Source organism: Anas acuta, chromosome 5 (genome assembly GCF_963932015.1).
Source record: "Anas acuta chromosome 5, bAnaAcu1.1, whole genome shotgun sequence".
Taxonomy (NCBI): domain Eukaryota; kingdom Metazoa; phylum Chordata; class Aves; order Anseriformes; family Anatidae; genus Anas; species Anas acuta.
The window spans coordinates 18,314,672-18,338,626 of NC_088983.1; the positions used below are offsets into that span (position 1 = coordinate 18,314,672).

General features: G+C 39.4%; 1 protein-coding gene across 6 annotated transcripts in view; it reads left to right on the forward strand.

Annotated features, from left to right (window-relative positions):
• Nucleotides 1-8,957: 8,957 nt before the first annotated feature.
• The window catches only part of EML5 (EMAP like 5), a 111,215-nt gene continuing 96,217 nt past the window's right edge, over nucleotides 8,958-23,955 (forward strand). For 3 of the 6 annotated variants that reach the window (XR_011096913.1, XM_068682991.1, XM_068682992.1), the window contains exon 1: nucleotides 8,958-9,394. Coding sequence is in view for 5 of the 6 variants with exons in the window: in XM_068682991.1 (XP_068539092.1) it covers nucleotides 9,198-9,394 (197 nt within the window). In the remaining variant the exon portion in view is untranslated. The remainder of the gene's footprint in view (nucleotides 9,395-23,955) is intronic. The other 3 variants (XM_068682987.1, XM_068682988.1, XM_068682989.1) reach the window with 1 other exon arrangement.

Consider the following 23,955-nt stretch of genomic DNA (forward strand, 5'->3'; position numbering starts at 1 on the left):
TGCTTTGCTTTATTTATAGCTTATTGAGATGTTATTATTGTTTTGTAATTTGTTGGCACATTTTATTTGCAAGGCTTATTTGAACCTTGGCTTCACTTATTTGAACCATGTCAAAGAACAGAAAATTCAGGTATCAGAGGTAAGGGACAGTTTAATTCCCCTTCTGTCTATGGGTTATTTTTTACTTGAACACTGGATGTCCCTGAAACAGGCTACAATAAAAAGTATTATTGTAATAATTTCTAAATGAAAATATTAGGAATCTCTACTAAATATCAGGAATCTGTTATTATTCATCTTTATTCATAAAACACATTAACTTTTATAATTGCTTTTTAGAAAACTTAGGGGTTTTTGACCTGTATATTTTGTGTACTGGATTTCAGTTATGTTTCAATTTATTTTTCAATTACTCATCAAAATCAAACGTTGCTTGGAGGTTCAAATGTGCCTCCTATTTTCACCTTTTTATTTTAATACTTTTTTTTTTTTCTTCCTTCGAACAGCAGCTCTTTAAACTGATACTGAAAACCTGCTCTGAAAGGATAGATGAATTTAATGTTTTTGTCCTTTTATATACTCCTACAGAATAAGCTATTGGTATGTCCCAAATGCTTTGTGTTTTGCAAATGTTCTTATGACTGTTCTGCATAGTCTCTTAACATAAGTCTCTTAACATTCTAAACTATGAATACGAGGTACATGAAATAGCCTCTTAGAAAGTGCATATGGAAGAGTAGGACAGGGCCCACTGATAGCTAAGATCCATTTCATTCTAAAAACATGGAAGCTATAGGGTGACTTTGCTGTTCCAAGTCTTCTGTGCACCAAGCAGTCATATTTGTTTCTAATGCTAATTCTCAGGTCTAGTAACTCATCATGAATTCACATTCTTATGATAAAAGCAGGAAAAATGTTGTTTCCAAAATTCTGTTGGTTTCTAGTGAAACTCTGTGGTGAAGCAACCTGTATCCCTCAGACAGTAGCTAAGTCATACAGGTTCAGTCTTTGGCTTCTGACAGTTACTCATTTCTCTCCAGACATAAGAATACAGAAGAAATATGTAATTGGCAGTTCAGTACAATTAACAAGGGTTTGAGAAGGAACATTGATGTCACCACACATCTGCCTGCAGATTGCCTCAGCTAGGAACAATCTGACTTGCCTTCAAATAAGAGTTGGCATCACGAAAGAATACATGCTAAAAGGGTTCATTCTAATGATTCGGATACATTGGGTACTGGAAGAATTGAGAGCAACAGGTTGTAGAGAGCAAGTTTTGCCTTGTGTGCTTTGAGTAAACCCAAACAGGATTATAGATGAGGCCTGCTTTATGGGAAGGTACGTACTTGTGGCAGAAGAGCAGAAAGGAAGTTCCTTCTTCAAGTGCTCTTTTCAGCAAGGACCTTGCCACCTGAATTTGAGTTCATATAATGTTTGCTTGTAGTACCCATGTATTACGGATCCTAGGAACTGTTGAGAGGTCCTGCAAATGAAGTTATGTGAAGAGAGCAGCTCTGTGCTGAGGCTCAGATTCAGCATCAGGGGAAGTAATTTGCAGTAGCAGTGAGAGGTTCCGTTCTGTGACCAGCCAGTACAACATTATCCATCAATAGCAGCTCTTGCTGTCATTGGTAAGAATACTGCTGCTTCCTGCTGATCATACATGATATCATAACCATGGTTACCATGGTCTAGCTGAATAGAGATCATCCAGTAGCTGATAACAGAATTTAGGTGGCAGCACTGTTCAGGTCCCAAGCCATTAACCTTCATGTGACCTTAGATCTACTCTGTTCTACTTATGCGTGGACTGAATACAATCTCTGTGATCAAAACTGCACAGCCTTTAGTGTACAGCAGGAACAGGATGCTTTTCAAGCGAGACAGTTACCTTCCTTTTTATCTTTAGTGTTTCATGTGAGGCACTATTTCTTGTTTGAGGCAGACACTCTGTATGCTCTGCTGAATATAGATTGTTGTTCACCACAACTAGCAGGAATCAATGCAGCTATAAAAGAAAAAGAAAAAGTGGCCTATGAAAAAGGCTGCAATGTCATTTGCATTTAAACATAGGTTGCAAAATTTGCAAAGGATCCTCTGATGACGGGATGCTCAGCTTAAAAATAACTAGGCTTGACTCCTTTCTTTTCAGGTTTAAAACGTGAGCACCTACAGTACAATCCTATTTGCAGTGAATCCTGAAGATCAAAGTAGGAGCCCTTGGAGTAATGAGTTAATAGTCTTATCTGAGAAGCTTGATGTAAATGGGTATGCTCATACAGATACGTGTACATATGTATATATAAAAGGTAGCACGTGGTCTGCTGTATTAATCACAACACCATTCCGGCAGCAGCATTTGTTATATGCCTGTTTGTTCCTATAAAAAATGATGTATGTACCCTATGAATCCAATTTCTTCCTTTTATGAGTGTTAGTCTTTTTTGTTATTTATTTATCATTTTTAGAGGAAAATGTGGCAAAAATGTGGGGTATTTTATATATAGCAGCTTGTGCACAGTAAGTTAGAGTAAAAAGCTATGTCATGTAGTAGTCTCTCTCATATATTTTCTTTTACAATTAGAATCACTTTAAAATGAAGTATTTGCTGTCCTTAAAATAAGCTTACTTTACTTCAGTCAGGTGGTATGACCGCAGGGAACCAACCTACAGGACTTAGTATCTGAATCACAGTTTGGTTTAAGTTGGAATGGGTCTTTGGTTGCTGTCTAGTTCAGCCTCCTGCTCAAAACAGGCTTAACCTCACAGTTGCATGAGGTTGCTCAAGGCCTTGTCAAGCCAAGATGAGAGAAGCTCTGAGGATGGGGAATTCACAGCCTCTTTGGGCCACCTGTTCCAGTCTGTTCAAGTGCTTAGTCAAATCTGATAGTGTGGAGTCGTACAATGAAATGAGTTACTTCAGGGTTTGCATTCCAGTACTGGATTAATCGTGCTACACTATTTTATGTTTCTCAGCTTTACAAAAGTTAACGCTGTCATTTTCTAATGGTTAAATATTTCACTTCCTTCTCTTCTTTTGAATATTTATATGCTCTGTGGTAAATTGTGTCATATTTGATAAATCTTAATTATTGTATGTTGATTTTGATTTAAAACAAAGCTCTTTCATGATTTTAGAGCTAAGCATTTTGAGAGCTTTTGCAAAATAGACATTATTTTTTCAAAACCTTGTCAACTGTTGTGTAAGATGTCATTTTGGCCTGACAGTTTTTAATCTAATACTTTGCATCAGCTAGCTGAAATATTGATCCTTCCCCCACAAAATATTAACCACATACTTTGGGGTTGATCACCTTACTCCATCCTAAGTGTAAAGAAATAAACTGAAAAGAGGTAGAAAAATTAGCGCTGCAAGCAAGCAAGGTTTTTCTTCCCATTGTTTTAGATCATATAAGATTCAGCCAGAGATGGCTGTCACATAAGTAGAATTTAAAATGAAATGCATTCTATATTTAGTTTAGTCAACAGTTGAAATCAATTCATGCTGAGAGTTCAGAAACAGATTTCCATCAGAAGCCTATTGATAGAAAACGCATTGGGATTTAGTCAGCCTCTCTTTATGCACTTAATTTAAGCCTGTTTAGGTTGTCATCTGTTATTATCAAGTGCTGGTGCCTGATACAAGTTCTTCAAATCACCTAGATGAATTGCTTCAGTACGCATATGATTGTGCATAAAATGCAAGCTGAAAAAACTATTTAAATCCAAATGTGTGTGGTGTGTAGAGCCATATTGTGAAAACACAATGTCATCGCTGAAAAAAACTGAGTGCTCCACTGAGTGGCTTCAGAATGCATTCTGGCGTCAGATTTTTGGCAGTCTGAAACATAGTACTTTCTTCATTGTTTATAGACTAAAAAGGAATTTTTGGGGTGAGCTGTTCCCATGTGCTGCCATAGATTTTGGGGGCAGTTTTTAAAGTTTGTGATAGATATTTTAAGAAAGAATACAAGTGATGATGCCTAACTTCTGAGGCTAATATTAAACATCATTTTACTGAAACAACTTAAAATCCATAAATAAATGTAGCAGTTTGCATTTTATGTGGGGGAAAAAAGCACACGTCATGATGGAAACTCTTAGGCTGAGATTTCTGCCATTTAAATCATGGTAGAAACCCTTTTTTCTTTCTGTCTTTCTTTCAGAAGAGTGGGGATTTCATCTTCGGATTACGGGAGAGGCCCGGTCCTAAAACAAATCTTGTACTAATGTCAAGGCTAAGGGAGCTGGCACAGTTTTCAACAGTCATGTTTCCTGGGCAGTTTCAGAAGGTGTTGTTTACTGATTGTTACTTGTATTTGCATCACTTCCTGTCCTAAACAGATTTATTTATGCTGTAGAATGTCCAGAAGAAGTTGTTGCCTTCTGTCCTAATGATGGATGAATTTAATTTCAATGATGCTTGTATCTTGCCTCTCCCTTTAGCTGCCCTATCCTAGGAAACCATTATGTGAGGTCATTTCTAAATCAAATTTCCGTGAATAAATGTAATGCAACCCTGGTTGCTGTCTGTGTAGTGATAATTACATGCTCATTGTCTTTTCAGTAGAGTGTCTATTTGTTCCAGTGCCTGGAATGGATGTCTACTAAATGAACAGAGTTCCTATGGTTATCAAAATGCAATTTATCTTTGCAGAAACAAGAAAAATTAATGTCTCTAATATTTACTTTCATACACATGTAACTGTTCTCTTTTCATTCCAGCCATTGTATCTGTTTGATCAGTCAGTACCAAAAGAAAACACATACATTCAGAGTTACCAACTTTATAATAGAACTTGCCTTGAAAATGGCTACAGTGTTGGATAATGCTTCAATACAGGACGTGGTTTTAAAGAGCAACTGGGTTTTTCTCTTTGGAGCAGGTCACCTACAACATTTTGAAATTGATAGAATTCTTAGAGGCACAGTATTACATACTCAGGACTTGTTGCTCTTCAGTTTGCCATTTTCCAGCACATTGTTGTAATAGTATCTCCATCTGTAACTATTCCTTGTATTTGCTCCCAGCCTGTATTGCCTAAAATCTTCTGTGTTGAGGAGATATGTGAAGAAATCAATCACTATTTTTCTGTGCCATTTTCTTATCCTTAATTGGTTGCTTTGCTTCATGATGATGCACCTACTGATCATTTTCAAGGCTTTCTGTATCATATGTCTCGTTAATTTAGTAATATGCCTTAATCCTTTAAAAGTCTCTAACAACTTGCATCTTATGTATAAGTATATGGTATAAAGTCTCATGTTAAATTTTCCATTTTCTGAAGGAGAGTTAATTCACTTTTTTAAACTTCACCATACTGCCTTTTTTTTTCTTGCCTTTTTCTTGCCTTATTACTTTGATCCAGTAGTAAACAGACCTTAGTGATCCTTAGTTTATGCCTCAGTGCTATTAAGTGGTAGCAGGTAATTCTCATCAGAGTTCTTAAGGACTTTTCCTCTTAAACAGGTCCCTTAGTTTTGCAAAATCTTATTTTGTGTTTCCATAACAGACGAAGACCATTTTATCCCCAAGGATGTTGAAATTAATGTTGTCACTGTTTCTCATCTGTCTCATATTTTATAATTACTACTTGAACCAGCTACTCTGTATTACTTAGGGCTTAACAGAGAATAATCCCTCATTTTGTGTACTCTGGAATTAGCTGTTCCAAGAGCATTTGTTTAAGAAATCACTTCTTTAAACCTTGTTCCATTTAGCGGAATGAGATACATTGTAAATATGTTTACACTATGCTAAGAAGTACATCTTTGTATAAATAGGTGTTGTAAGATGTTGAAATGCCAGCTACTAATTTTATTTGGAGAAGTGATGCACTTGTGTCACTGTATACATGCAGCTGTATATACATTGTGTGTACATGTTTGTATGTCATTTTGTTGTTACTTAAAAAATGGAACGTGCTGTGATTTGTCTGACATCGTAGGAAAGAGGTAACACCAGTCAGAGGAAGCTACACACTTCGTTTCGCTTACAAAATACCTTGATGGAAGCACATAAAACGTCTTCTTTGCCCCAGAAGTCATTCGGTTCCCTCTCTGCCCGCTGGAACCTGTGCCCCCGGCGGCGGGCCCGGCTCAGCACCGCGGACAGCGCCGCTCAGCACGGCAGACAGCACCGGGGGGACCGGGGCGAGATGGGCAGGCTGCTGGGTGCCCCGGGGGCTGGCTGTGCTGGAGCTGAGCTAGGCAGAGCACAGCGAGAGGAAGGACTCGGGAGGCTATGCTGCTGCTTGTTGCTGGCGAAACCAGACGGTGGGTGTGTAAAATTGCACTTGCACCCCTTACATGCAGGCATGAGGTTAGCAAACTATGACCAAGAATAGTTTATCTCTGGGAATTTTCTCAGACATTTCCTTATCTAAGAGGTGGTAGCCAGCTCTGCAATAACCAGATGAAAATATTTATGTGGTGTTTGACATCAGCTGCTCCCATCTTCCTTCCATGCAAGTTTTTCCAACTTTGTTTTTAGGTAACAGTTAGTAGCCACTACCATTATATATTAAGGTTTCTTCCTGATTGCTGTTTTCTCTTTTTGATTTCAGTCAGTAACAGTGTTTTGGAATGTGTGGCTGAAAGCAGCCTTTTCACTTTCACTAAATAACCAGATATTCTCTTGCTCCAATTTGAATCATGAATAAGACACAAAGATTAAAGTGTTAGCTCCACTGAAGTTAATACCACACAATTAGTATTGATCTCAAGAGGTCTACAGTTTCACTTTAATAAGCCACCAAAAGTTTACATTTATATAAAATAGCAGAAAGTATAGAGACAATACTTACATATTTTTGTCCATTCACATTTAAATATGCAATCAGCCAGCAGGAAGGAGAAAATTAATATATTCTCAATTCACAGCATGAAAATACTCCCACTTGCAAATGCAGAAGTCAAATATACATCAGATGCCTTTGTCTGCTTATAATGAAACCAATTAACATTTAAAAGCTTGTAACAAGTTGTTTCAGTCACCATGTGTGCTCTGTACTTTTAAAGCTTACTTTCTCATCAGCTTCACCTTATGAATGAAGTGGTCTTGTGGTTGCAATGTCTTACTTTTTTAACCTCCATTTACTTGTAACCTTATAGAACTGCACAAAATCTTACTAGAAAATTGACTGAGTGTGTATTGACATTCAAAACATTCTGTGGAATTTAAGGGGAAACAGTGCAACAATTTATTATTATTATTATTTAAAGCCCGTGTTCATTTGTTTTCCATGTTATTTTCAGAAAGAGACAAACCCTGGTTGTTATGGACTTTTTCTGTAACCACCTCTCCCATCAAGAGAGGTGGGACAGCAATACAGAACAGCTGCACAAAGTTAGCATCAGATTAGAAATTACAGTACAATTTTTGCTTCTGAGAGGAGCTAGTTGGGAATTTTCCAGCCTGTTTCCCTGCCTAGTCCCCCATCTTGGGGAATCCTGTGAAACTGGGGCTACCCAAGTTCCACGGCGCTCTGTCTGGATGGCAAATAGAAGGGAAAAGGACTGCTTTTGTGGAAGTAACATTTGCTTTATCTGTTGGTGAATGCATATGGCTTTTTGTCTTGATTAGAAATAAAAGCCTTTTTCTTTCTTTCAAAAGATGTAAACTTTTCATGGAAGGGGGAGTTTTCTTGGCTGTATATTTGAGTTGTTTTAGGTTTTGTACGAATCTCTCTGCAGACTTCTGTTATATATATGTTGTGTTGATTTCAGTGAACATGTGGGATTGAAAGCTGCATCTGATCCTAGTGTCATAATCCTCATTGTCAGTGCTCTTGGTGGTCTAGGCTGAAAATATGTTAGCTAAGCGATTAGAATGCTTACATGCATATTTTTACATGTTTTTTTAAACAATGAAAAGAATATTAGATCTACTCAAAAAGATTAAAAAATAAAAGATTAGAAAAACTCCTGCTAATTAAACCAGAAATAATGTAGCACAGAAAAATGTCTCCAACATGCAGTAACTAGTCAGAAATTTTTGTGGAAGAAATGTCGATATGACTAGTGAAATAATACAAGAGGAATAGAAGTAGAAGAAATTGAGATTTAGAAATAAATCCAGACAACTGGTAAACACCTGGGAAGTCAAATCTATGCTGAAAGTAACAGGAAAATGATTGGGTTCATTTTCCATTGTCAGACCAGGCTGGTTATCTGGGAGTTTTTAGAACTGGTATCCAACTTTAGAGTGCAAAATTTTGTGTATGTTCATGTAAAGCACATTTAGGTAGCTAAGGTCCCTACAGGCTGACAAAGCTGTGAGGGAGCATGTTCTCCTGACCAACATTTTGGACATGGTGAGGGGGTTCACCTGCATGAGTGCCTGATGCAACACCAAGAAGTTGCTCCCATCTGTAACGTTGGGAAATGGCAACTTTCCTGTGTAAAAAACGGCAACTTTCCCATATAAAAAATGACAATTGTCCTGTGTAAAGAATGGCTTTACAACCTTCCTGTGACTTTGAGAGCCAAGGCTGAAAAGTTGGGTGCTCTTCTTTCACAGAAGGCGGAACGTGACTTGACGGGAATGTGCACAGATGCGGGTGTGACTTCTGCGTGGTGCATGAGGCAGGGGGTTAAGGGGTTAAACATTCGCCCTTAAATATTATGGTTGACCTTTTCTTCGTATTCAGCCAGCGCGCTGGGTGAGTGGTGGGAACATGACGAGGTAGCTGTGGTAGGCTGAGGGGCACCAAGTCAGAAAAAAAAAAAAGAAAAACAGGGAAAAAAAAAAAAAAATAGATAAAAAGCATAGGAAAAGATAAAAAAAGAACCAAGAAGGTGCGATGGGGAAGCGCCTTCGTTCCTCCCCCTGCCCGGCAGCCGCTCAGCCCCTCCTCAGGCCGCCATCTCCTCAGGCTCTGCCCCCTCCCTCCCCTCCCTCCCCTCGCCTCTCTGCCGCCTGGCGGCGCTGTCCCCGCGCAGGCGCACTGCGAGGCCGGGGCGCGGCGGGGGGGGCCGGCTCGCGCGGCGCCCCGTGGGCGCGTGCCGCGCTGCAGCCATGTCAGGCGGCGGCAGGCGGCGGGGCGGGCTCGGGCGGCGGCGGCGCCCTCTGTGAGGCGGCGGCTGCGGACGAGCGGCGGCGGCGGGCCTCCATGTCGGCCGCCAGGGATTAAGGCAGGGACGGCCGAGGCGAGCCGAGCCCGGGGGGGCGCCGGGGCGTGCCCGGCGGGGCCATGGCTGACCGCAGCGCGCCCGGCTGCCACCTGCGGCTGGAGTGGGTCTACGGTTACCGGGGCCACCAGTGCCGCAACAACCTGTACTACACGGCGGCCAAGGAGATCGTCTACTTCGTGGCGGGGGTCGGCGTCGTCTACAGCCCCCGCGAGCACCGGCAGAAATTCTACCTGGGGCACCAGGACGACATCATCAGGTACCGCCCGGCCGGGGCTCCCGGGGCGGCGGGGGGGCGAGGAGGAGGAGGAAGGAGGCGAGGGGGGGCCCGGCCGTGCGAGGCAGAGGGACCGGCTGCCGAAGTTGGTTTGCTAAAGGGCATCAGCACGGCGGCAGGATGCAGCCGAGAGAAGCCCCGCGGGGTCTCTAACCGTGGGTCCCGGAGCGCGTCGTGGCCCCGGCGGTGCCGAGGGGTCGGCGGGGGCTGCCCGGGAGCGTGAAGGGCGGCTGCGAGCCTGAGTCATGCGGGCGCTGCCCCCGGTAGGTGTCAGTGCGGGGGGATCGCCAGCTCGGGTCTCTGCTTGTCCTGTGCCGGAGAGTTGGAAGCAGCCGGTTTGGGATTTGGTCAGTCACTTACAGCACGGAATTTGTTGTATTTCGGGGCTCAGCGCTCCGAGCCGTGCCTTCCCTGTGTGTGTGTGTCACTCGTAAGTAACAGGTACGGCGTGCAGAGGGCAGAGCTGATGCCGGGTCCTTCGTTCAGGGTTTTGTACACGCCAGAAATCGGCCATCACAGCCGCATTTTTCTTGGTTTAAACCCTCACGAAGGACTTTCAGTACTTTTGAAGTATGGCTGTGAATGTCCCCTACTGGGCTGTCAAGCCTATAGTGCATTTCTTCTCGGTGCTTTTTAAAAATGAGAAGAAAAAGCTGGGAAGACAGTGCACCATCACAGACAGCTCTGCTTGAGTGCTGGGTGTTGAATCAGGAGTTTGAATCAGTGCTGTTTGCGTCTTTTAATGCTTCAATGTTCTCTTAATCCAGGAAAATGTATTTCTAAAGTGCTGTTAGCCATTTGTGGTGTCAGGTATGGGAAATCCAGGGGCATGACTTCTATCGTGCTAAGGGAGTAAGATCCAAGGTTGCCGTGGTGTAATATTTTAATTCTGTGTCTCCACGGCGCCTCTGGGTAGCCCTGGTTGTTTCAGCAGGACTTACTGTGAGACTGGTGTGGTTTCAGCCCCAAGGAGGGACTGGTATCCTCTGGTAACAGTTTTTCCCTCCCTCCCTGCCACCTCCTCTCCCTGCGTTTTGATGCAGCATGCCATATCTGGCCAAAAATGTGACTGAGCTCGTTACTCAGATTAGTACTAAAACTAAGAAAATCTGTCAAGAGAGAGAAAATCAGAGAATGTTACGATGACCTTATCTGGTGCTTTTAGGGGATGTACTTTGGTTTGTATGGAATCCAGCATGCTGGAGTTTCTCCTGCTTTGACTTGTACTGAAGTTGAAAAATAATTGTAAATATGTTAAAGTGGTTTTATGCGGTTAGAATTGCACAACTCATAAATGCAAAAGCTCTGCAGAAATGTTTGTGTGCTTAAAGAAGAATATTCAGTTTAAAAGCAGCATGGCTAATTCTGATAGTAAGGTTAGCCTTGCAGTCAGTGAAGTGTATTTCTCTTGACTTTATCTAAAAGCAACATTGTACCACTTAAATATCAACATCGCGTACTTTTCTTACCTAAACTTGGGTACCAAAACACATTAGTTCTCAATCTTTGAAACAATTGTTGCAGAAAAGTATTGCATTTTTTAAAATACCATAAAATGGATACAGAAGTGGGATTATATAATACAACAATCAACATTACTTAAATTCAATTATCATATCAGAAAAAAATAATGTGTCGTGTTTTAATGTGCTCAGCAAGTACTGTCATAATGCTGAGACACTTCTGCTGTTTTAGCAGAAGCGACTGGAGGTTTGGTAGTCTTTTTGCAAGTGTAGAATCGCATTTGTGAAAGCAGGTCTGATGTCTGAAAAACTTGGGTATTTAGAGAATCAAACTTCAGTGAGCATAGCTGTGTAGCCATGAAGACAGAGAAGGATAGATTGCATGCTTCATGGTGGTATTATTAGTACTCCTCGTTATGAGAACTTCTGTATCATTAGCATGCACTGAACGACATTCTAATTTTAAGCAGCAGTCAGGAAGAGAGGAATTGCAATTCTTAAGCCAGAGACCAGTCCTTATCTTTAATAGTAGACAGTCATATTAGATGAATGGACAGCTAGACAATATTGTTCTGGGGAAAATTTCTGTCTAGCTCTGGCAGTTAGATTGGCTTCTATCTGCTGAGGACTTTAAAGTATTTTTATTAAACAAAAATCTATAAACCTGGTGTAAAATTTTTGATTAGATGTTTAGATGTAATTTATTTCCAGTATAAATGTCTCATCTCAATTTCGATTACAATTTCACCTCTAGCTTTGGTTTAACCCTGTGAGTTCACTGTGTACCTAGAAGAGGAGAGCTTTCTTTCCGTGTTTTGTGTTTTAGTTCTATTGAACGGTCTTTTGTATTAGAAGAGAGGAATTAGGATCATTTAGGGCCTCGTCTGTTTTTCTGGTTTTATTTGAATTGAACAATCTTAGTCATTCAGCTGCGACCTATTTCTAAGAGAACTTTTCTTGCTTCTGGTGATCTTTTCGTTTTTATCTCTTCTGAGCGTTTTTTTTTTTGTTTTTTTTTTTTTTGTTTGTTTGTTTGTTTTTTTAATTTCTATCCCTTCTCTTGTGCATCAGCACTTCTTTTTGTTATTGATTCCTGCGTGTGTGTGGACACTTGTGGAAGACGTCACCCAGCTGTAGAAGCACTCTGGAGGTTTGCACCTTTAGAGAATGCTGGTAGCTGAGACTTTCCTGAAGGCTTTTTACATGAGGGAGTAAATTGTCTCCATGAAATCTCAGCTGCCTTACTTTGATAGTGCTGTCCATTGCCTGCAGCATAACCTGATGAATGTCTACTGTGTTTGCAGAGGATGAGATCTCCTCTCCAGCCTGGGCTGTGTGTATGGAGGAGATGGTCATTTTGGAAGGCACGGGAATAACCCCTGCAAAGTTACTGATTTAAACAGTGTCTTCTGTAGGATTTCATAAACAACAAAGCTAGCTTGTGAGTTGTACGTTGGTGTGCTTTACAGTAGAGGAGCAAGAAACAATGTCTTCAAGTTAGATCTTTGTTCTCTCTTCATAACTTTAGTCATTTAGAGAATAACAAGTTATTTCATATGCATCGTCCTTCCCTCGTCTGAGAGAACCTAGGGGGATCATACTTAATCCTGATCTGTATAAGGATTTCAGAAGATGCCCCCTTGGGGCATAGTGTAACGTGATGCTCATGTTGAGGCTCCTCAGTTGTCTGGGATAGCTGAAGTGTGTTTCTGTACTTTGCTTTCTCTCATGGAAGATGAGAAAATTGGGAATTCTGAACTCATCCACCTTTTTAAATAACTGTCTGCTGGCAAGAGCCTTTGATATTACCAGGGCTACTCTGTATGCTGGTGTGCTCCAAGCAAACTTTTAGACTCTTCCTCTTCTTCCTTTTTCTTTTCTTCCCTTTATGACTGTGACATTTTTGTGAGCTTTGTGGTATTGCAATTTTACCGGGAGTTAACTTTTTACTTGGAATTGATTAAAAGAAAAAGCAAAGCCTAAGATCAAGTCAGTATTTCTTTTGGAGGCTTTTAATAGGCTTAACAAAATGCAGATTTTGCTTTCCATGGAATCTGTTGTTCACTTTGAACAAAGCACTGCTCTGTGAGTCTATCCTTTCATGTTGTTATCTCTACACTGTTGCAAAACATCTCTGCAAACATCCAGGTTGTATAGTTTTGAAGGAAGAAAAGGAACAGCATTTCTGACAAAACAGAGGCATAAATTAGGAGGACTGAGGAAGAGATACCCCTCTCTTCCTTGTGTAACATCCATCACATCAGTTAACTGGCAAATAGTAGTGCCCTTGTGCATTCTTCCTAGAACTTCTGTCGCTAGTAAACTGGGACTTCATTCAGATGCCTGTGTTACATTTGGATTTTTTTTTACTAATGCCAGCATATCTCATGCAAAAAACAAAACAAAACTCTTGAATTTGTGCTGATCTCTAAAAAATGCTGAAATTTTTTGCTACAACAAATTCTGTTACCAGAAACTACCAGATTCTCTGTTAGAGACGGAGGAGAAGGTAATTGGCACTATCTTCAGCACTGCCTTTTTGGTTTGGTTAAAAATATCCAGTTTTGTCGTGTCCGTCCCCCCCCCTGCCATGGCTCTCTGTGTTCAACACCATAGGGGTTGCATGCTTACACAAAGCAGATGTATAACCAAGACAAGCTGAATGAATGGCAAGCTCTTCTCTGTGTTCTGACAGAAAGAGAGGGAATTTCACTGTTTTTTTTTTTTTGTTTGTTTGTTTGTTTTTAGCAAAATAGTTAATTTTCCAAACCACAGCTTTCGTTAATACAGTTTTTCTTATTTGTTGCTGTGAGCTATTGTAGGAATTCTCTTTGACTCTGTTTCCTAAGGAACAAGAAGTAACCAGAACTCTGGCCACTCTGAAACGTGGTCTTTCTGGGAACACTGTCACCTTCTTATATCTAATAATTTGCCTCAATCTACAGAAGATTATCCTGCTTGAGATTCTGTCACCTTACCCTTGGATTCCAAGGCAAAACAACCTTTTATATTTATTTTTCCTCTAATATCAACATTTCTGAAGTTCTGGTGGGAATCAAAACCTCAGCAATCGTGTCTGCTCCCTGGTGTTGGTGCTGTCCACCAGCTCAGTTTGAAGCAGATTTTTCCATCTATTGTTGCTCTCAAAGTTAGTCCAGCTGTCACTGCCTAAGAAGCTGGGTTCTGGCAGCTGCTGTCTTGGTCTGCTACCAGTAAATGCCCTCCTGGAGCCAGGTCCAGGCTTCCTCCGTGGCTCTCAGCTGTGGTTTGCAGACAGAAATCCTATCAGCGCAATGATTAGTCACGTTCTAGTTTTGAATGATGCCTCAGGTCTTTTCTTCATCCTCTTTTTGTTAATTATGCATTGTTATCACTTTGGATACCTATCTGTTGGATTTCTGTGAAGATGCTATGTATTTCCACTGCCTCCTTGTATCGTTCTGCCCCTGTTTGTGCTCTTTTCATTTCATGCATATCACGAGAAAACCCTATGAAAGGAGAAATGGAAACTTTTTTGCTCTTTTTCTTACAAAACATAACAGTGTATCCCAGAATCATAGAGTGGTTCGAGTTAGAGGGACCTCAGAGATCACCTGTATCCAGGGCTCCTGCCATGGACAGGAACACCTGCCGCTAGAGGGTTTGTAATGCACATGGAAGTTATTTTATTTCTTTCATTTTTAATCTTCCAGTAGACTGACACCCTAAGATCTGTCCTAGTTCTCAAAAACCTCAGTAAATAATTGAAGTAATTGAAAGCTAGGGTATTTGCTATCAGGCTTATTGTCTTGTTCCTGCCTGGAATAAATGTTATGTAGCTCTGACCTAGCCCCAGATAACAATCAAGCACAAATGTTGAGCAGCAGATACTATGTGCAGCTACAAAAAATATCATATAGAATTCTGTTGGTTGGTTTGGCAGGAGATCTATGCATTTTCACCAGGAATTTCACAACTGGTTGCATGTTTTGGATGCCGTGGAATGTAACTGAATGAATACCACCGCTGTGGCACCAGGAGAACTTTTCTTAGTTATCTATTACATGTGCAACCTCTTCTGTTCTTTTGCATTACCAATGTGTTAGAGGAAAATTGTGCTTCAGCGTGTCCTGGTGAGGAATTCTTTGGACACAGCTGAGCTCTGGGTAGTCCAGAACTTCCTTTCTAGAAGGGATCTCTGTTGTTTATTTATTTGTGGAAATAGAAACCCTGAATTATTTCAACAGTCATAGTCTTTGAAGAAGTCTGGTTATCCCGCTTTGTATCCTTGAATAACGTTACTGGAAGAAAACAGGAGTAAAATCCGTATTACGGTTATCACAGAATCATTAGGGTTGGAAAAGACGTCCAAGATCATCTGATCCAACCATCACCCTACTACCAATATCACCCACTAACCCATGTCCCTAAGCACCATGTCCAACCTTTTCTGGAACACCCCCAGGGATGGTGACTGCAATGCCTGGCCACTCTTTCTGAGAAGAAATGTATCCTCATTTCCAACTTGAACCTCAAATCTGCATTGGCTCACATGTAGCAACACCTCAAAACGTTGCTTATATAATAGAAAGGAAAATCATGAGGTGCATACATCCCGATTTACTGGGGTTGTCTTGGACAGGCAGTCCCAAAGAAAGTATTTTGTGAGAATAACCCCACCACCACCAGTACATGCTGGGGCTGAGTGGCTGGAAAGCAGCTTTGCAGAAGAGGCCCCGGGGGTTTTGGTGGACACCACATTGAACCTAAGTGAGCAGCGTGCCCTTGCTGCAGAGAAGGCGAGCAGTGTTCTTGGCTGCATCAGGCAAGGTACTGCCTGCAGGTCAAGAGAGGTGATCCATCCGCTTGATTCAGCAGGACTGGAGCAATGCATCCAGTCCTGTGACCCCCAGAACACAAGAGATGAGGATGTACTGGAGAGTCCAGTGGAGGGCCAGTGGTAGTGAAGGAACTCAAGCACACCTGCTGTAAGGAAAGGCTGAGAGAGCCAGGACTTCATAGCCCAGAAGAAGAAGCCTCAGAGGGGGATCTCATCGATGTATAAAAATACCTGAAGGGGAAATGTAAAGAAACTGGAGTAAGGCACTTTTCAGTGGCACTCGGGGCCAGGACAAGAGACTGGGCACAGGATGCTCCGTCTGAGTGTCAGGAAGCAATTTTTACTGTGAGGGTTGTCAAACACTGGAACAGAGAGGCTGTGGCACCTCCATCCTTGGAGACATTTGGAAGCTGCCTGGACATCGTGCTGGGCAACTGGCTGTAGGTAGCCCTGCTTAAGTGGGGGAGGTTGGGCAAGATGACTTCCAGGGGTCTCTTCCAACGTCAGCCATTCCCTGCTCTGATGTTGTAAGTGGGGTTCATTTGATGAAGAACTGGGTGAGGAAATCATGTTCTTGCTTCAAATGATGCAAGATAATGGTGGGATCATGCAACGTGTGCAATTCCACTACAGCAACCCAAATCACTTGGCGAGGTTAATTCACCAAGACTGTTTGTCAATATAGCTTTCGCACTTTTAAATACAATATTTTGAGAGACTGATTTTTTTCCAGAAAGTTTGGATTTTCACCTTAAAATCAAGTCTTCTTCTTAACTAATTCTTAGGCCTATGCGCTGCCATGTTTGTTGTGTTTATAGGAACGAGAAATCCAGCTCCTCTCACTTTCTTATCTCCAGATGTTCTTTAAAGGCATAATCAGTTTATTTCCCTCCATTAAAGAACTCCTGACTTAATGGGACCTAAATTATGTCATAATTATACTAATCAGTCCTCCTCTGAGCCTCTAGCTCAAGTATCTTTTGACTGTCTGTCAGTCAAAATGGCAATGCCTACAGCAGAAGTAACTGCCAAAGTCCCAGTTATGCTTTGTCCAGCTTTTCATGGTAAGTGCTCTCAGACAATCAGGTGTGTAAAACTCCAGGCTTGTTTTCGTGTCTTAAAGGAATGAGAGAGAATGATCTGTTTTTTCCTTGAGAAGAGCAAGTTTTCTGAGTGGTTCAAGTGCTGTGAGGAGATGTCTGTGTTGTACCAGGCTGGTAGATGTTGGCTGAGAGGGTTGTTGTTGACTCCTTGTTTCAAGATTATTTTTTGCCTAGAGCTTTGTGTTATCTTTTTGAAGTATCTTCTGTGTGGATTAATCTGATGAAATTAAAATATTTTAGGAATATATAATAAAACACTTCCTGTTCAATTTTGAATGGGACTAGAATGTGCACTTTGTTTGTGGTATGCATGCATATTAAGCAACATTTTTTTTCTAGTTAAAACTGCATAAATGCAAATGCAAAAAACATCCAACCAGAAGTGAACATCTAAAACACACCAGAAGTTAATTCAAGTAGACCTACACAGCAAGGGGCTATGGGCTTGCAAGCTTGCCTTCATGCATCGCGCTTTTTGTAGCCAGCAGTCACATCACCTTCTGGTCTGATTCTGTCAGCGTGTGAGGCAGGGGCAGATCAGGTCAATACTTAAATGAGAAAACATCTTGGCGCTGTAGGAAATGCTTTTCTTGAATTGGTAGTTGGCTGTTTTTCTCCGAACCAATGTGACAACGTGAGGCTCTAGGACAACATGTCACGGAAGGATAGGAAATAAAACCAATGGCTTAATAGCATTTGATAGTTAAAAAATAAAAAGAATTGCATACAGAAATGTTGGGGTCTGCCCTATTCTTTTCATTTTTCCAAATTGCAATCAAAGCAATTATAATTCTGCTTACCTGCTTTTTAGATGTTTAATTCACTAGTTATCCTCTTGATATAGATAGGAAAGTAGATTATGTACCTGGCTGATTTCATAACAGCATTATGAAGTTATCTTATTATTGCGTTTACAATGTTATTATGATAGCATACACAGCAATAGGCAGTCACTTCGTATGTTTGAATAAAGTAATTCTTTCAAAGGGTTTCTCTGAAGTGAAAATTTATGTTTTTAATAAAAATTTAAAGCTTCAGTTAAGCAATGAAATAAACTTCAGCTTTAAAAGTTTTCATATTTTTTCTGAGTTTTAGATGAATAAAACATAGCATGCTATTTTATCTGACATATCAAAAACTGAGGTTAGATTTTACTGTAATTAGTAACCCAATCACTGTACTTTTTTTGAAATGTACATAGCTTGAAACAGAAAAGAAATTATTATAAAATGTCCCCTAAACTATATAAAAATATTTTTAAAATCTTGTTTTACATCATCTTTTTTTGATGTTTTTAAAGCTTAAGCTTATATTGACATGAAGCTAAAAAGCTGGAGAATTTAGTTTAACATTTTGTAGTATCTCTAGGTGTTTGTGTAAATTGTATTTTGAAGTAAAATAAAATCACAATTTGGTAAATTATTATGACATCACTTACAGACAGAGTTAAGTTTTTGACTTAGGACAGCACTTTTTTAATTTCCTTGATGCCAGATAAGAGAAGTAAAGTACTACTCAGAAACATGGCAAAGCTGTCTAGTTCGCATTGATAAGGATCAGTCATATGCTTAGTTTAAAATGTAGATATCTCAAGATACGTTTAGAATTATGATGCTGTTACAGTAATATCAGTGAAATTGTTTCATTAATAAGATATTTATTTAGCTTGGAATAATCTTTTGCTTTTGGTACTTTCATGTGGTAAACAGAGTTACTGAGCACTTGAAATAATTTCAAGTAATTTCAGAATAGAATTTTAATTTTCTTTTCAAGTGATGTGGCAGAGTGTAAAAGTTCTCCAGGCCAGTTTAATAATTCATCTGAATGCTTAACCCAGATGCTGTCAAATTCTCATCAAAATAAATACAGTCGGGATTTTCTGCGTGGTAAGGCAGCACTCACACCAGAATCTGGCTTAGGCTGAATTTCCCCTGGTATACTAGCGAAATAAATACCTTGCAGAAAGTTACAGGTGTGTATAATTTCCTTGCGTTGGGGCTCAGATCACTGGTTACTCTAGTGACTAAAAAGACTTTCATTTCTACATCAGTATTACTATTTGGATTGCTGTTGTAGCTGCTACAATAGAAGGAGACATTACTCTTCAAAATACAGTGCTTGATTTGCACCAAGATGAGAAACAGGCACAAGTTACCTTAGGACTTTGTAGCAAAAGATAAGATTGAATTTTTAAGCCAAGCTTTTGACACCTATCAGTCATATATTGCAGAAGATAGAACCCACAAAGAATCACAATCTGATAATAAATCCCTGGAACTCTTTTCCCTGTTTACTATCTTTATGTTCATTTGAGGCTGTTTGTATTTTTTCTTCAATTTACTGTTTGGTCATGAAAATAGCAAAAGCGATCGCAGCATTACAGAGGACAAATAATATTTTTTAGTAGTAACTGATACATACTTTGAATAAATCACTCTTAGAGACATTGTCATCAGCCTGTGAACATGAAGGAATTACATCTTTTGAGGATCACATGCTGACACATCTATTATTTTGGCAATAGGTGAGATATTGCACTGCTACAGTGCATTTAAAGCAAGACGTCTTTGACCATTTCCATTACAAAAGTGCTTTTTTCTTGGCATTTTACCTAGCTGCTAGAGATGTCTGTATTATTAAATCTTCAGAGAAATGTTAGATGTCTTGTGCAGAGTGACTTTCTTGGGCTTAGTTGAAAAAGACTTTCTATTGACTGGAAGTCCTTGTCGCTGTTGAGAGGTAGACTCGTTTTTGTTCTAATAGGATCTGTAAGGTGGTGCCTGATGCCTGTCCTCCTATCAAAGTCCTGGGTATTCAGATACTACTTCCGAAGATGCAGGGGACAATCTTTCCAGACATTTTTCTGATTTTCGTGTCACTGCTTGCTCTTCTCACGGGAGTTTTTCTTTACGGTACCTATTGCTTTGGTCTGCACAAAGGATGGATCAAAATCTGTATCTGTATACCCCTGATCAGTCTGGTTCTTTTGCCTTAAAACACACACATTACTTCCTCTCATTTAAGTTAAGAAATCTCTTATTTTAACTCCCATCCCAACAATGATGTCCAGCTTTACATTGCTTGAATAATCATGGGGTCATCTTTGATAGATATTTTGGGGGCTTCACCTCTCAGCATCGTTTTTCCATCAGAGTGATATTCCCATGCTTAAGAGCAATGGATTCATACAAAAAGCAGTAATAACTCCTCAGTTGGGAATTGAAGTGCCTCTTTTTCTGAACAGAGGTGAGCCATTTTTTTGATGTTTATTTACTTTAGACAGTCCAAATATTAACAAAACTACTAGAATTTAAGATAGGATTGTAGAAGTAAAGGAAACAAACATACACTTCAGATTAAAGAGATTTCTGTGTTCGATTCAGCTAACACTGTTGGGTTTCATATCCAGTCTCAGACCCAGGACCTCACACTCAGAAATTCCAGCTCTATTACATTCTTGTGATCTTCAGTCAAGATCACTTTGACATTAAAAAAAGCAAACAAAAAACAAACAAATATATATATATATATATATATATATAAAAACCTAGTCTCTTACAGAAGACTTGGTTATCTTGATAAGTGCTTTATATTGCATTTTAATGTTGTGGTAACCTTTGGAGAGAAAAACAAACAAACAAAAAAATAAACCAGGATTTAAATGGGAAGGAAGAGGTTTATTCACAATACTGTGAAATTAGTTAAAATTATAAAAATAAAGAAAAGTTAGTCTGATTGCTAAGGTATTATACACCCGTGTTTGCTAGGAACCTGCAAAGTTGATGTTTACATTGCTGAATTTGCATGACAGTAATGTCAAGCTAACATGAATTTTAGAATGCTTATGCACGTGTCTAAATACATCTCAGTGAAGACAACTTTGTTAGCAATCGTATTCAGTTTAGGATGAAAATATGCCATATTCGATTTCTTCTGTGAACAGTACTTAAATTTTATTTCATATCAGCACACTTGTATGAAATTCCCTCCTGCTCCCAAGAAACAGGGAAACTGTGTCCAAAGAGTAAGTGCCATAACTTTGCAGAGAATAATGTTATTTCAACAAATTGATTAACTTCACAGATACCACAAGTGGTACTACTGGTGGTTTAGCCAGGTCGGTGACAGATGACATGCAGGGATTTTTTTCCATTAATGTTGTGTTGTCTATGGGGCATGTATGACTTAAACTGTCTTTGTACAAGATATGTTGTATTGGATATTTGACATAAAACTATACATAAATGAAATGTACAGTTCTCGTGAAGGATTCAACTAAAGAGAAGAGAAGCAAAACTGAGGCAAAGGATGAGACTTAATAGTAAAGCAGATGTGTCCAGGCTGAAAATGGTGTTTATCAAGTGCCCATAGTTCTACTAAAGTCATTGTGTTCTCATCTCCAGCTCATACTTTTCAGTCTTGATTGTGTATTGAATTTTTCTTTAGTGGAATTGGAGAGCAAAGTTTGTGAATATGACAGTCTTATAATGATGCTCTAAAAGACTAGATGGAATTTTTACTGCTTTGCCTCTTTCTATTTACGTGGAACGCTTTGTGACTAGATCTAGTTGGATATGTTATAAAAATAGCAATTCTTCAGTTCTCTGAATTACAGGGTAATGTTTTAATAAAAAAGGCTCCTAAAATATCACTGTTATGTAGATGTGTGCAAACATTACACACACCCCTATATAGTTTTCTAAAATTATTGGGGAAAAATATGATTGGGGTAGAAGTCACATAGAAAGCTATATGCATTTTAGTTGTTTGAGGGCGAGTGGTGGTGAGATGTCTCCATTTTATCTAGGCAGCATGCATACAGAATGAGTGGATTAGTTCTGTGGTTTGGTTAGCTGACAACTGTATAAACCTGCTCCTGACTTTTAGAACTGTGTTAATCCTCGTTCCCTGCTTATAATCCCTCCACAAGAGCAAGCAAGGTGAATGATGCTTTATCTTAGATCAGGACAAGGCATCTGACAGCATCTCGTGGTTGCCTGAGGATTTATTGTGGTGAATGTGACATTTGAAGCTAATTTTTTTCTTCCAGAGTACTTAGAGAAATAACAGAGAAAATGTAAGGAAGTGGTAAACGTTTTTATTATTATTATTATTATTATTTTGTTGTTGTTGTATTTTTGCTCTTTTGATTGAGGTTGCATTTTTAGATATGTGTATTTTTAGGCACAGGTTCCTTTTTTACTTTGTGCTTTATTAATTGCTGCTTCTGTCATAGAAATTAATGCTACAAAAATGAATAACCTATGAGACATTATTCAGCAGTAAGTTCATTTATAAATAACTGATTTTTATCCCTTGCAGGTTACAGTATTTGCTAATGCTAATGAGAATATATTTTGTTACCTTATTGGGAATACACAACTGGATCTTTATCCTTGAGATAAACATAATTTTAGAACAGAATACTTGTATTTTCTTGGAAGTATTGTTCATGAATGTTATTTATCTATCTTCTCCTTTGTAGTGGTTTTTAATAATGAAGTTTGTGAATTCAGATTTACAACAGTTTTCATTGCCTACCAAATGCCCATTGACCTTGGAGTCCTTTCAGTATTGCATTTTCCAATACCTTCCTGTTCTTTTATGCTTCTGTTACACATGGGAATTTGTTTGTTTTAGCAGACAGTATTGCATACAAATATTCCTGTTATATGTCTATGCTGTTGCTTAAGTGGTTATCAAGACAGCAAGCAAAACGAGAATTTCAGGTACTTTCTTCAGAGCATTCCAGGCCTCCATCACATTTGTATGATGTTCCTAAATGATGCTTCAGGTGTTGTCTCAATTTTAAGTGGTGCCCTTGCTCATCTCACCGTTCTGGGTGTGAAGTGAGATGCTGGGATGATAAATGTCCTTGGCTTTACTTTTCTGTAGGAAAACACATGTGACTAACACCTGCAGAACACCCGGTGTTCTCAGGAGCTCACAAGGATATCTAGCAGATCTTTGGTCTCCAGGGTTGGTAAAATGCAGGTTGTCTTCGTGTTCCCTTCTACTCTAACCCTATTTTGGTTTGTAGTGAAACAGAGTCCACTGAAGCACAGGATATTGTGCTTGTCTCAGCTTCTCTAGCAGCTCTGTCACTGCTTTCTTCCCACCATTCCTTATTTTAAGCCAATCGCTAATTTTAACACAGTGACCTTTCTGTACAAAAGAAAAACCTTTCAAAAATTGTCACTAATTATTCCATGACTCCATTCTTGCATATTCAAATGATAGGTTCTCACATATTCTGATAAGTTATTCATAATATGTCCCCTAGGAGAGAAGAATGAATTTCTGTTTAATCTACATGACTTATTCAGAAATATGAAATAAAATTGTATAATCTGTGGTTTATTTTTTCCTCTACATAATACTGAAACATCTTGTATAAATTTCAAAAACCAGAGAGGGAAGATTAATCTAGTAACTTAAAAAGTGCTTTAAGTCTGCACTGGAGAAGAACCAAATGGTAATGACTGGATGAAATTTGTAAGTCTTGTTACAGAGATACTCCAAGAAAACGTTGTTTCAAGACTTTTACCATAATAGTGAAAGATTTACAAATAAGTATATTTTGTACATCACACAAGCCTATTTAGTTAGCTTGTGAAGTTAGGCACATCAAAAATAATCTTTTTCTGGAAAAAAATTTTTGCTCTTTTCCTGGCTCAAAATTTTGGAGTAAACACTTTGACCTTAAATCTTTCATTCTTTATATTTCTAATTCTGCAAACAGTGTAATGGGATTTTTTGACATTGTTTCCTTTTCTCCCTGTATTTAATCAGAAATGAAGAGGATTTCTTTTGACACTGGCAAAATCATTTATATTTGAAAAGAAGGGGAAGTTTTTAATCTCTTTTCTGGAGGTGTTAACTCCCTTACTAGAATGCTTAAACCAACTGCACCCTCAGCAGTGGAGAAGGTGTCTACAAGAGGCAAAACCAGACACCTACCTGCATGAAATGGCATATAGCTCCAAGAACATTTTTCTTCAGTTTTCATATCTGTCCAGTTGGAAACTTTGCATTAGTGTTACTGCGCTCACTCTCTAACCCTTTCCTTCTCTTTGAAGATCTTGTCTTTTTGTTCTCTTCTCCTGAGTTTTGTAACAGGGAAAAGACTAAAAGGTTCTCATTCAGAATCTCTTACAA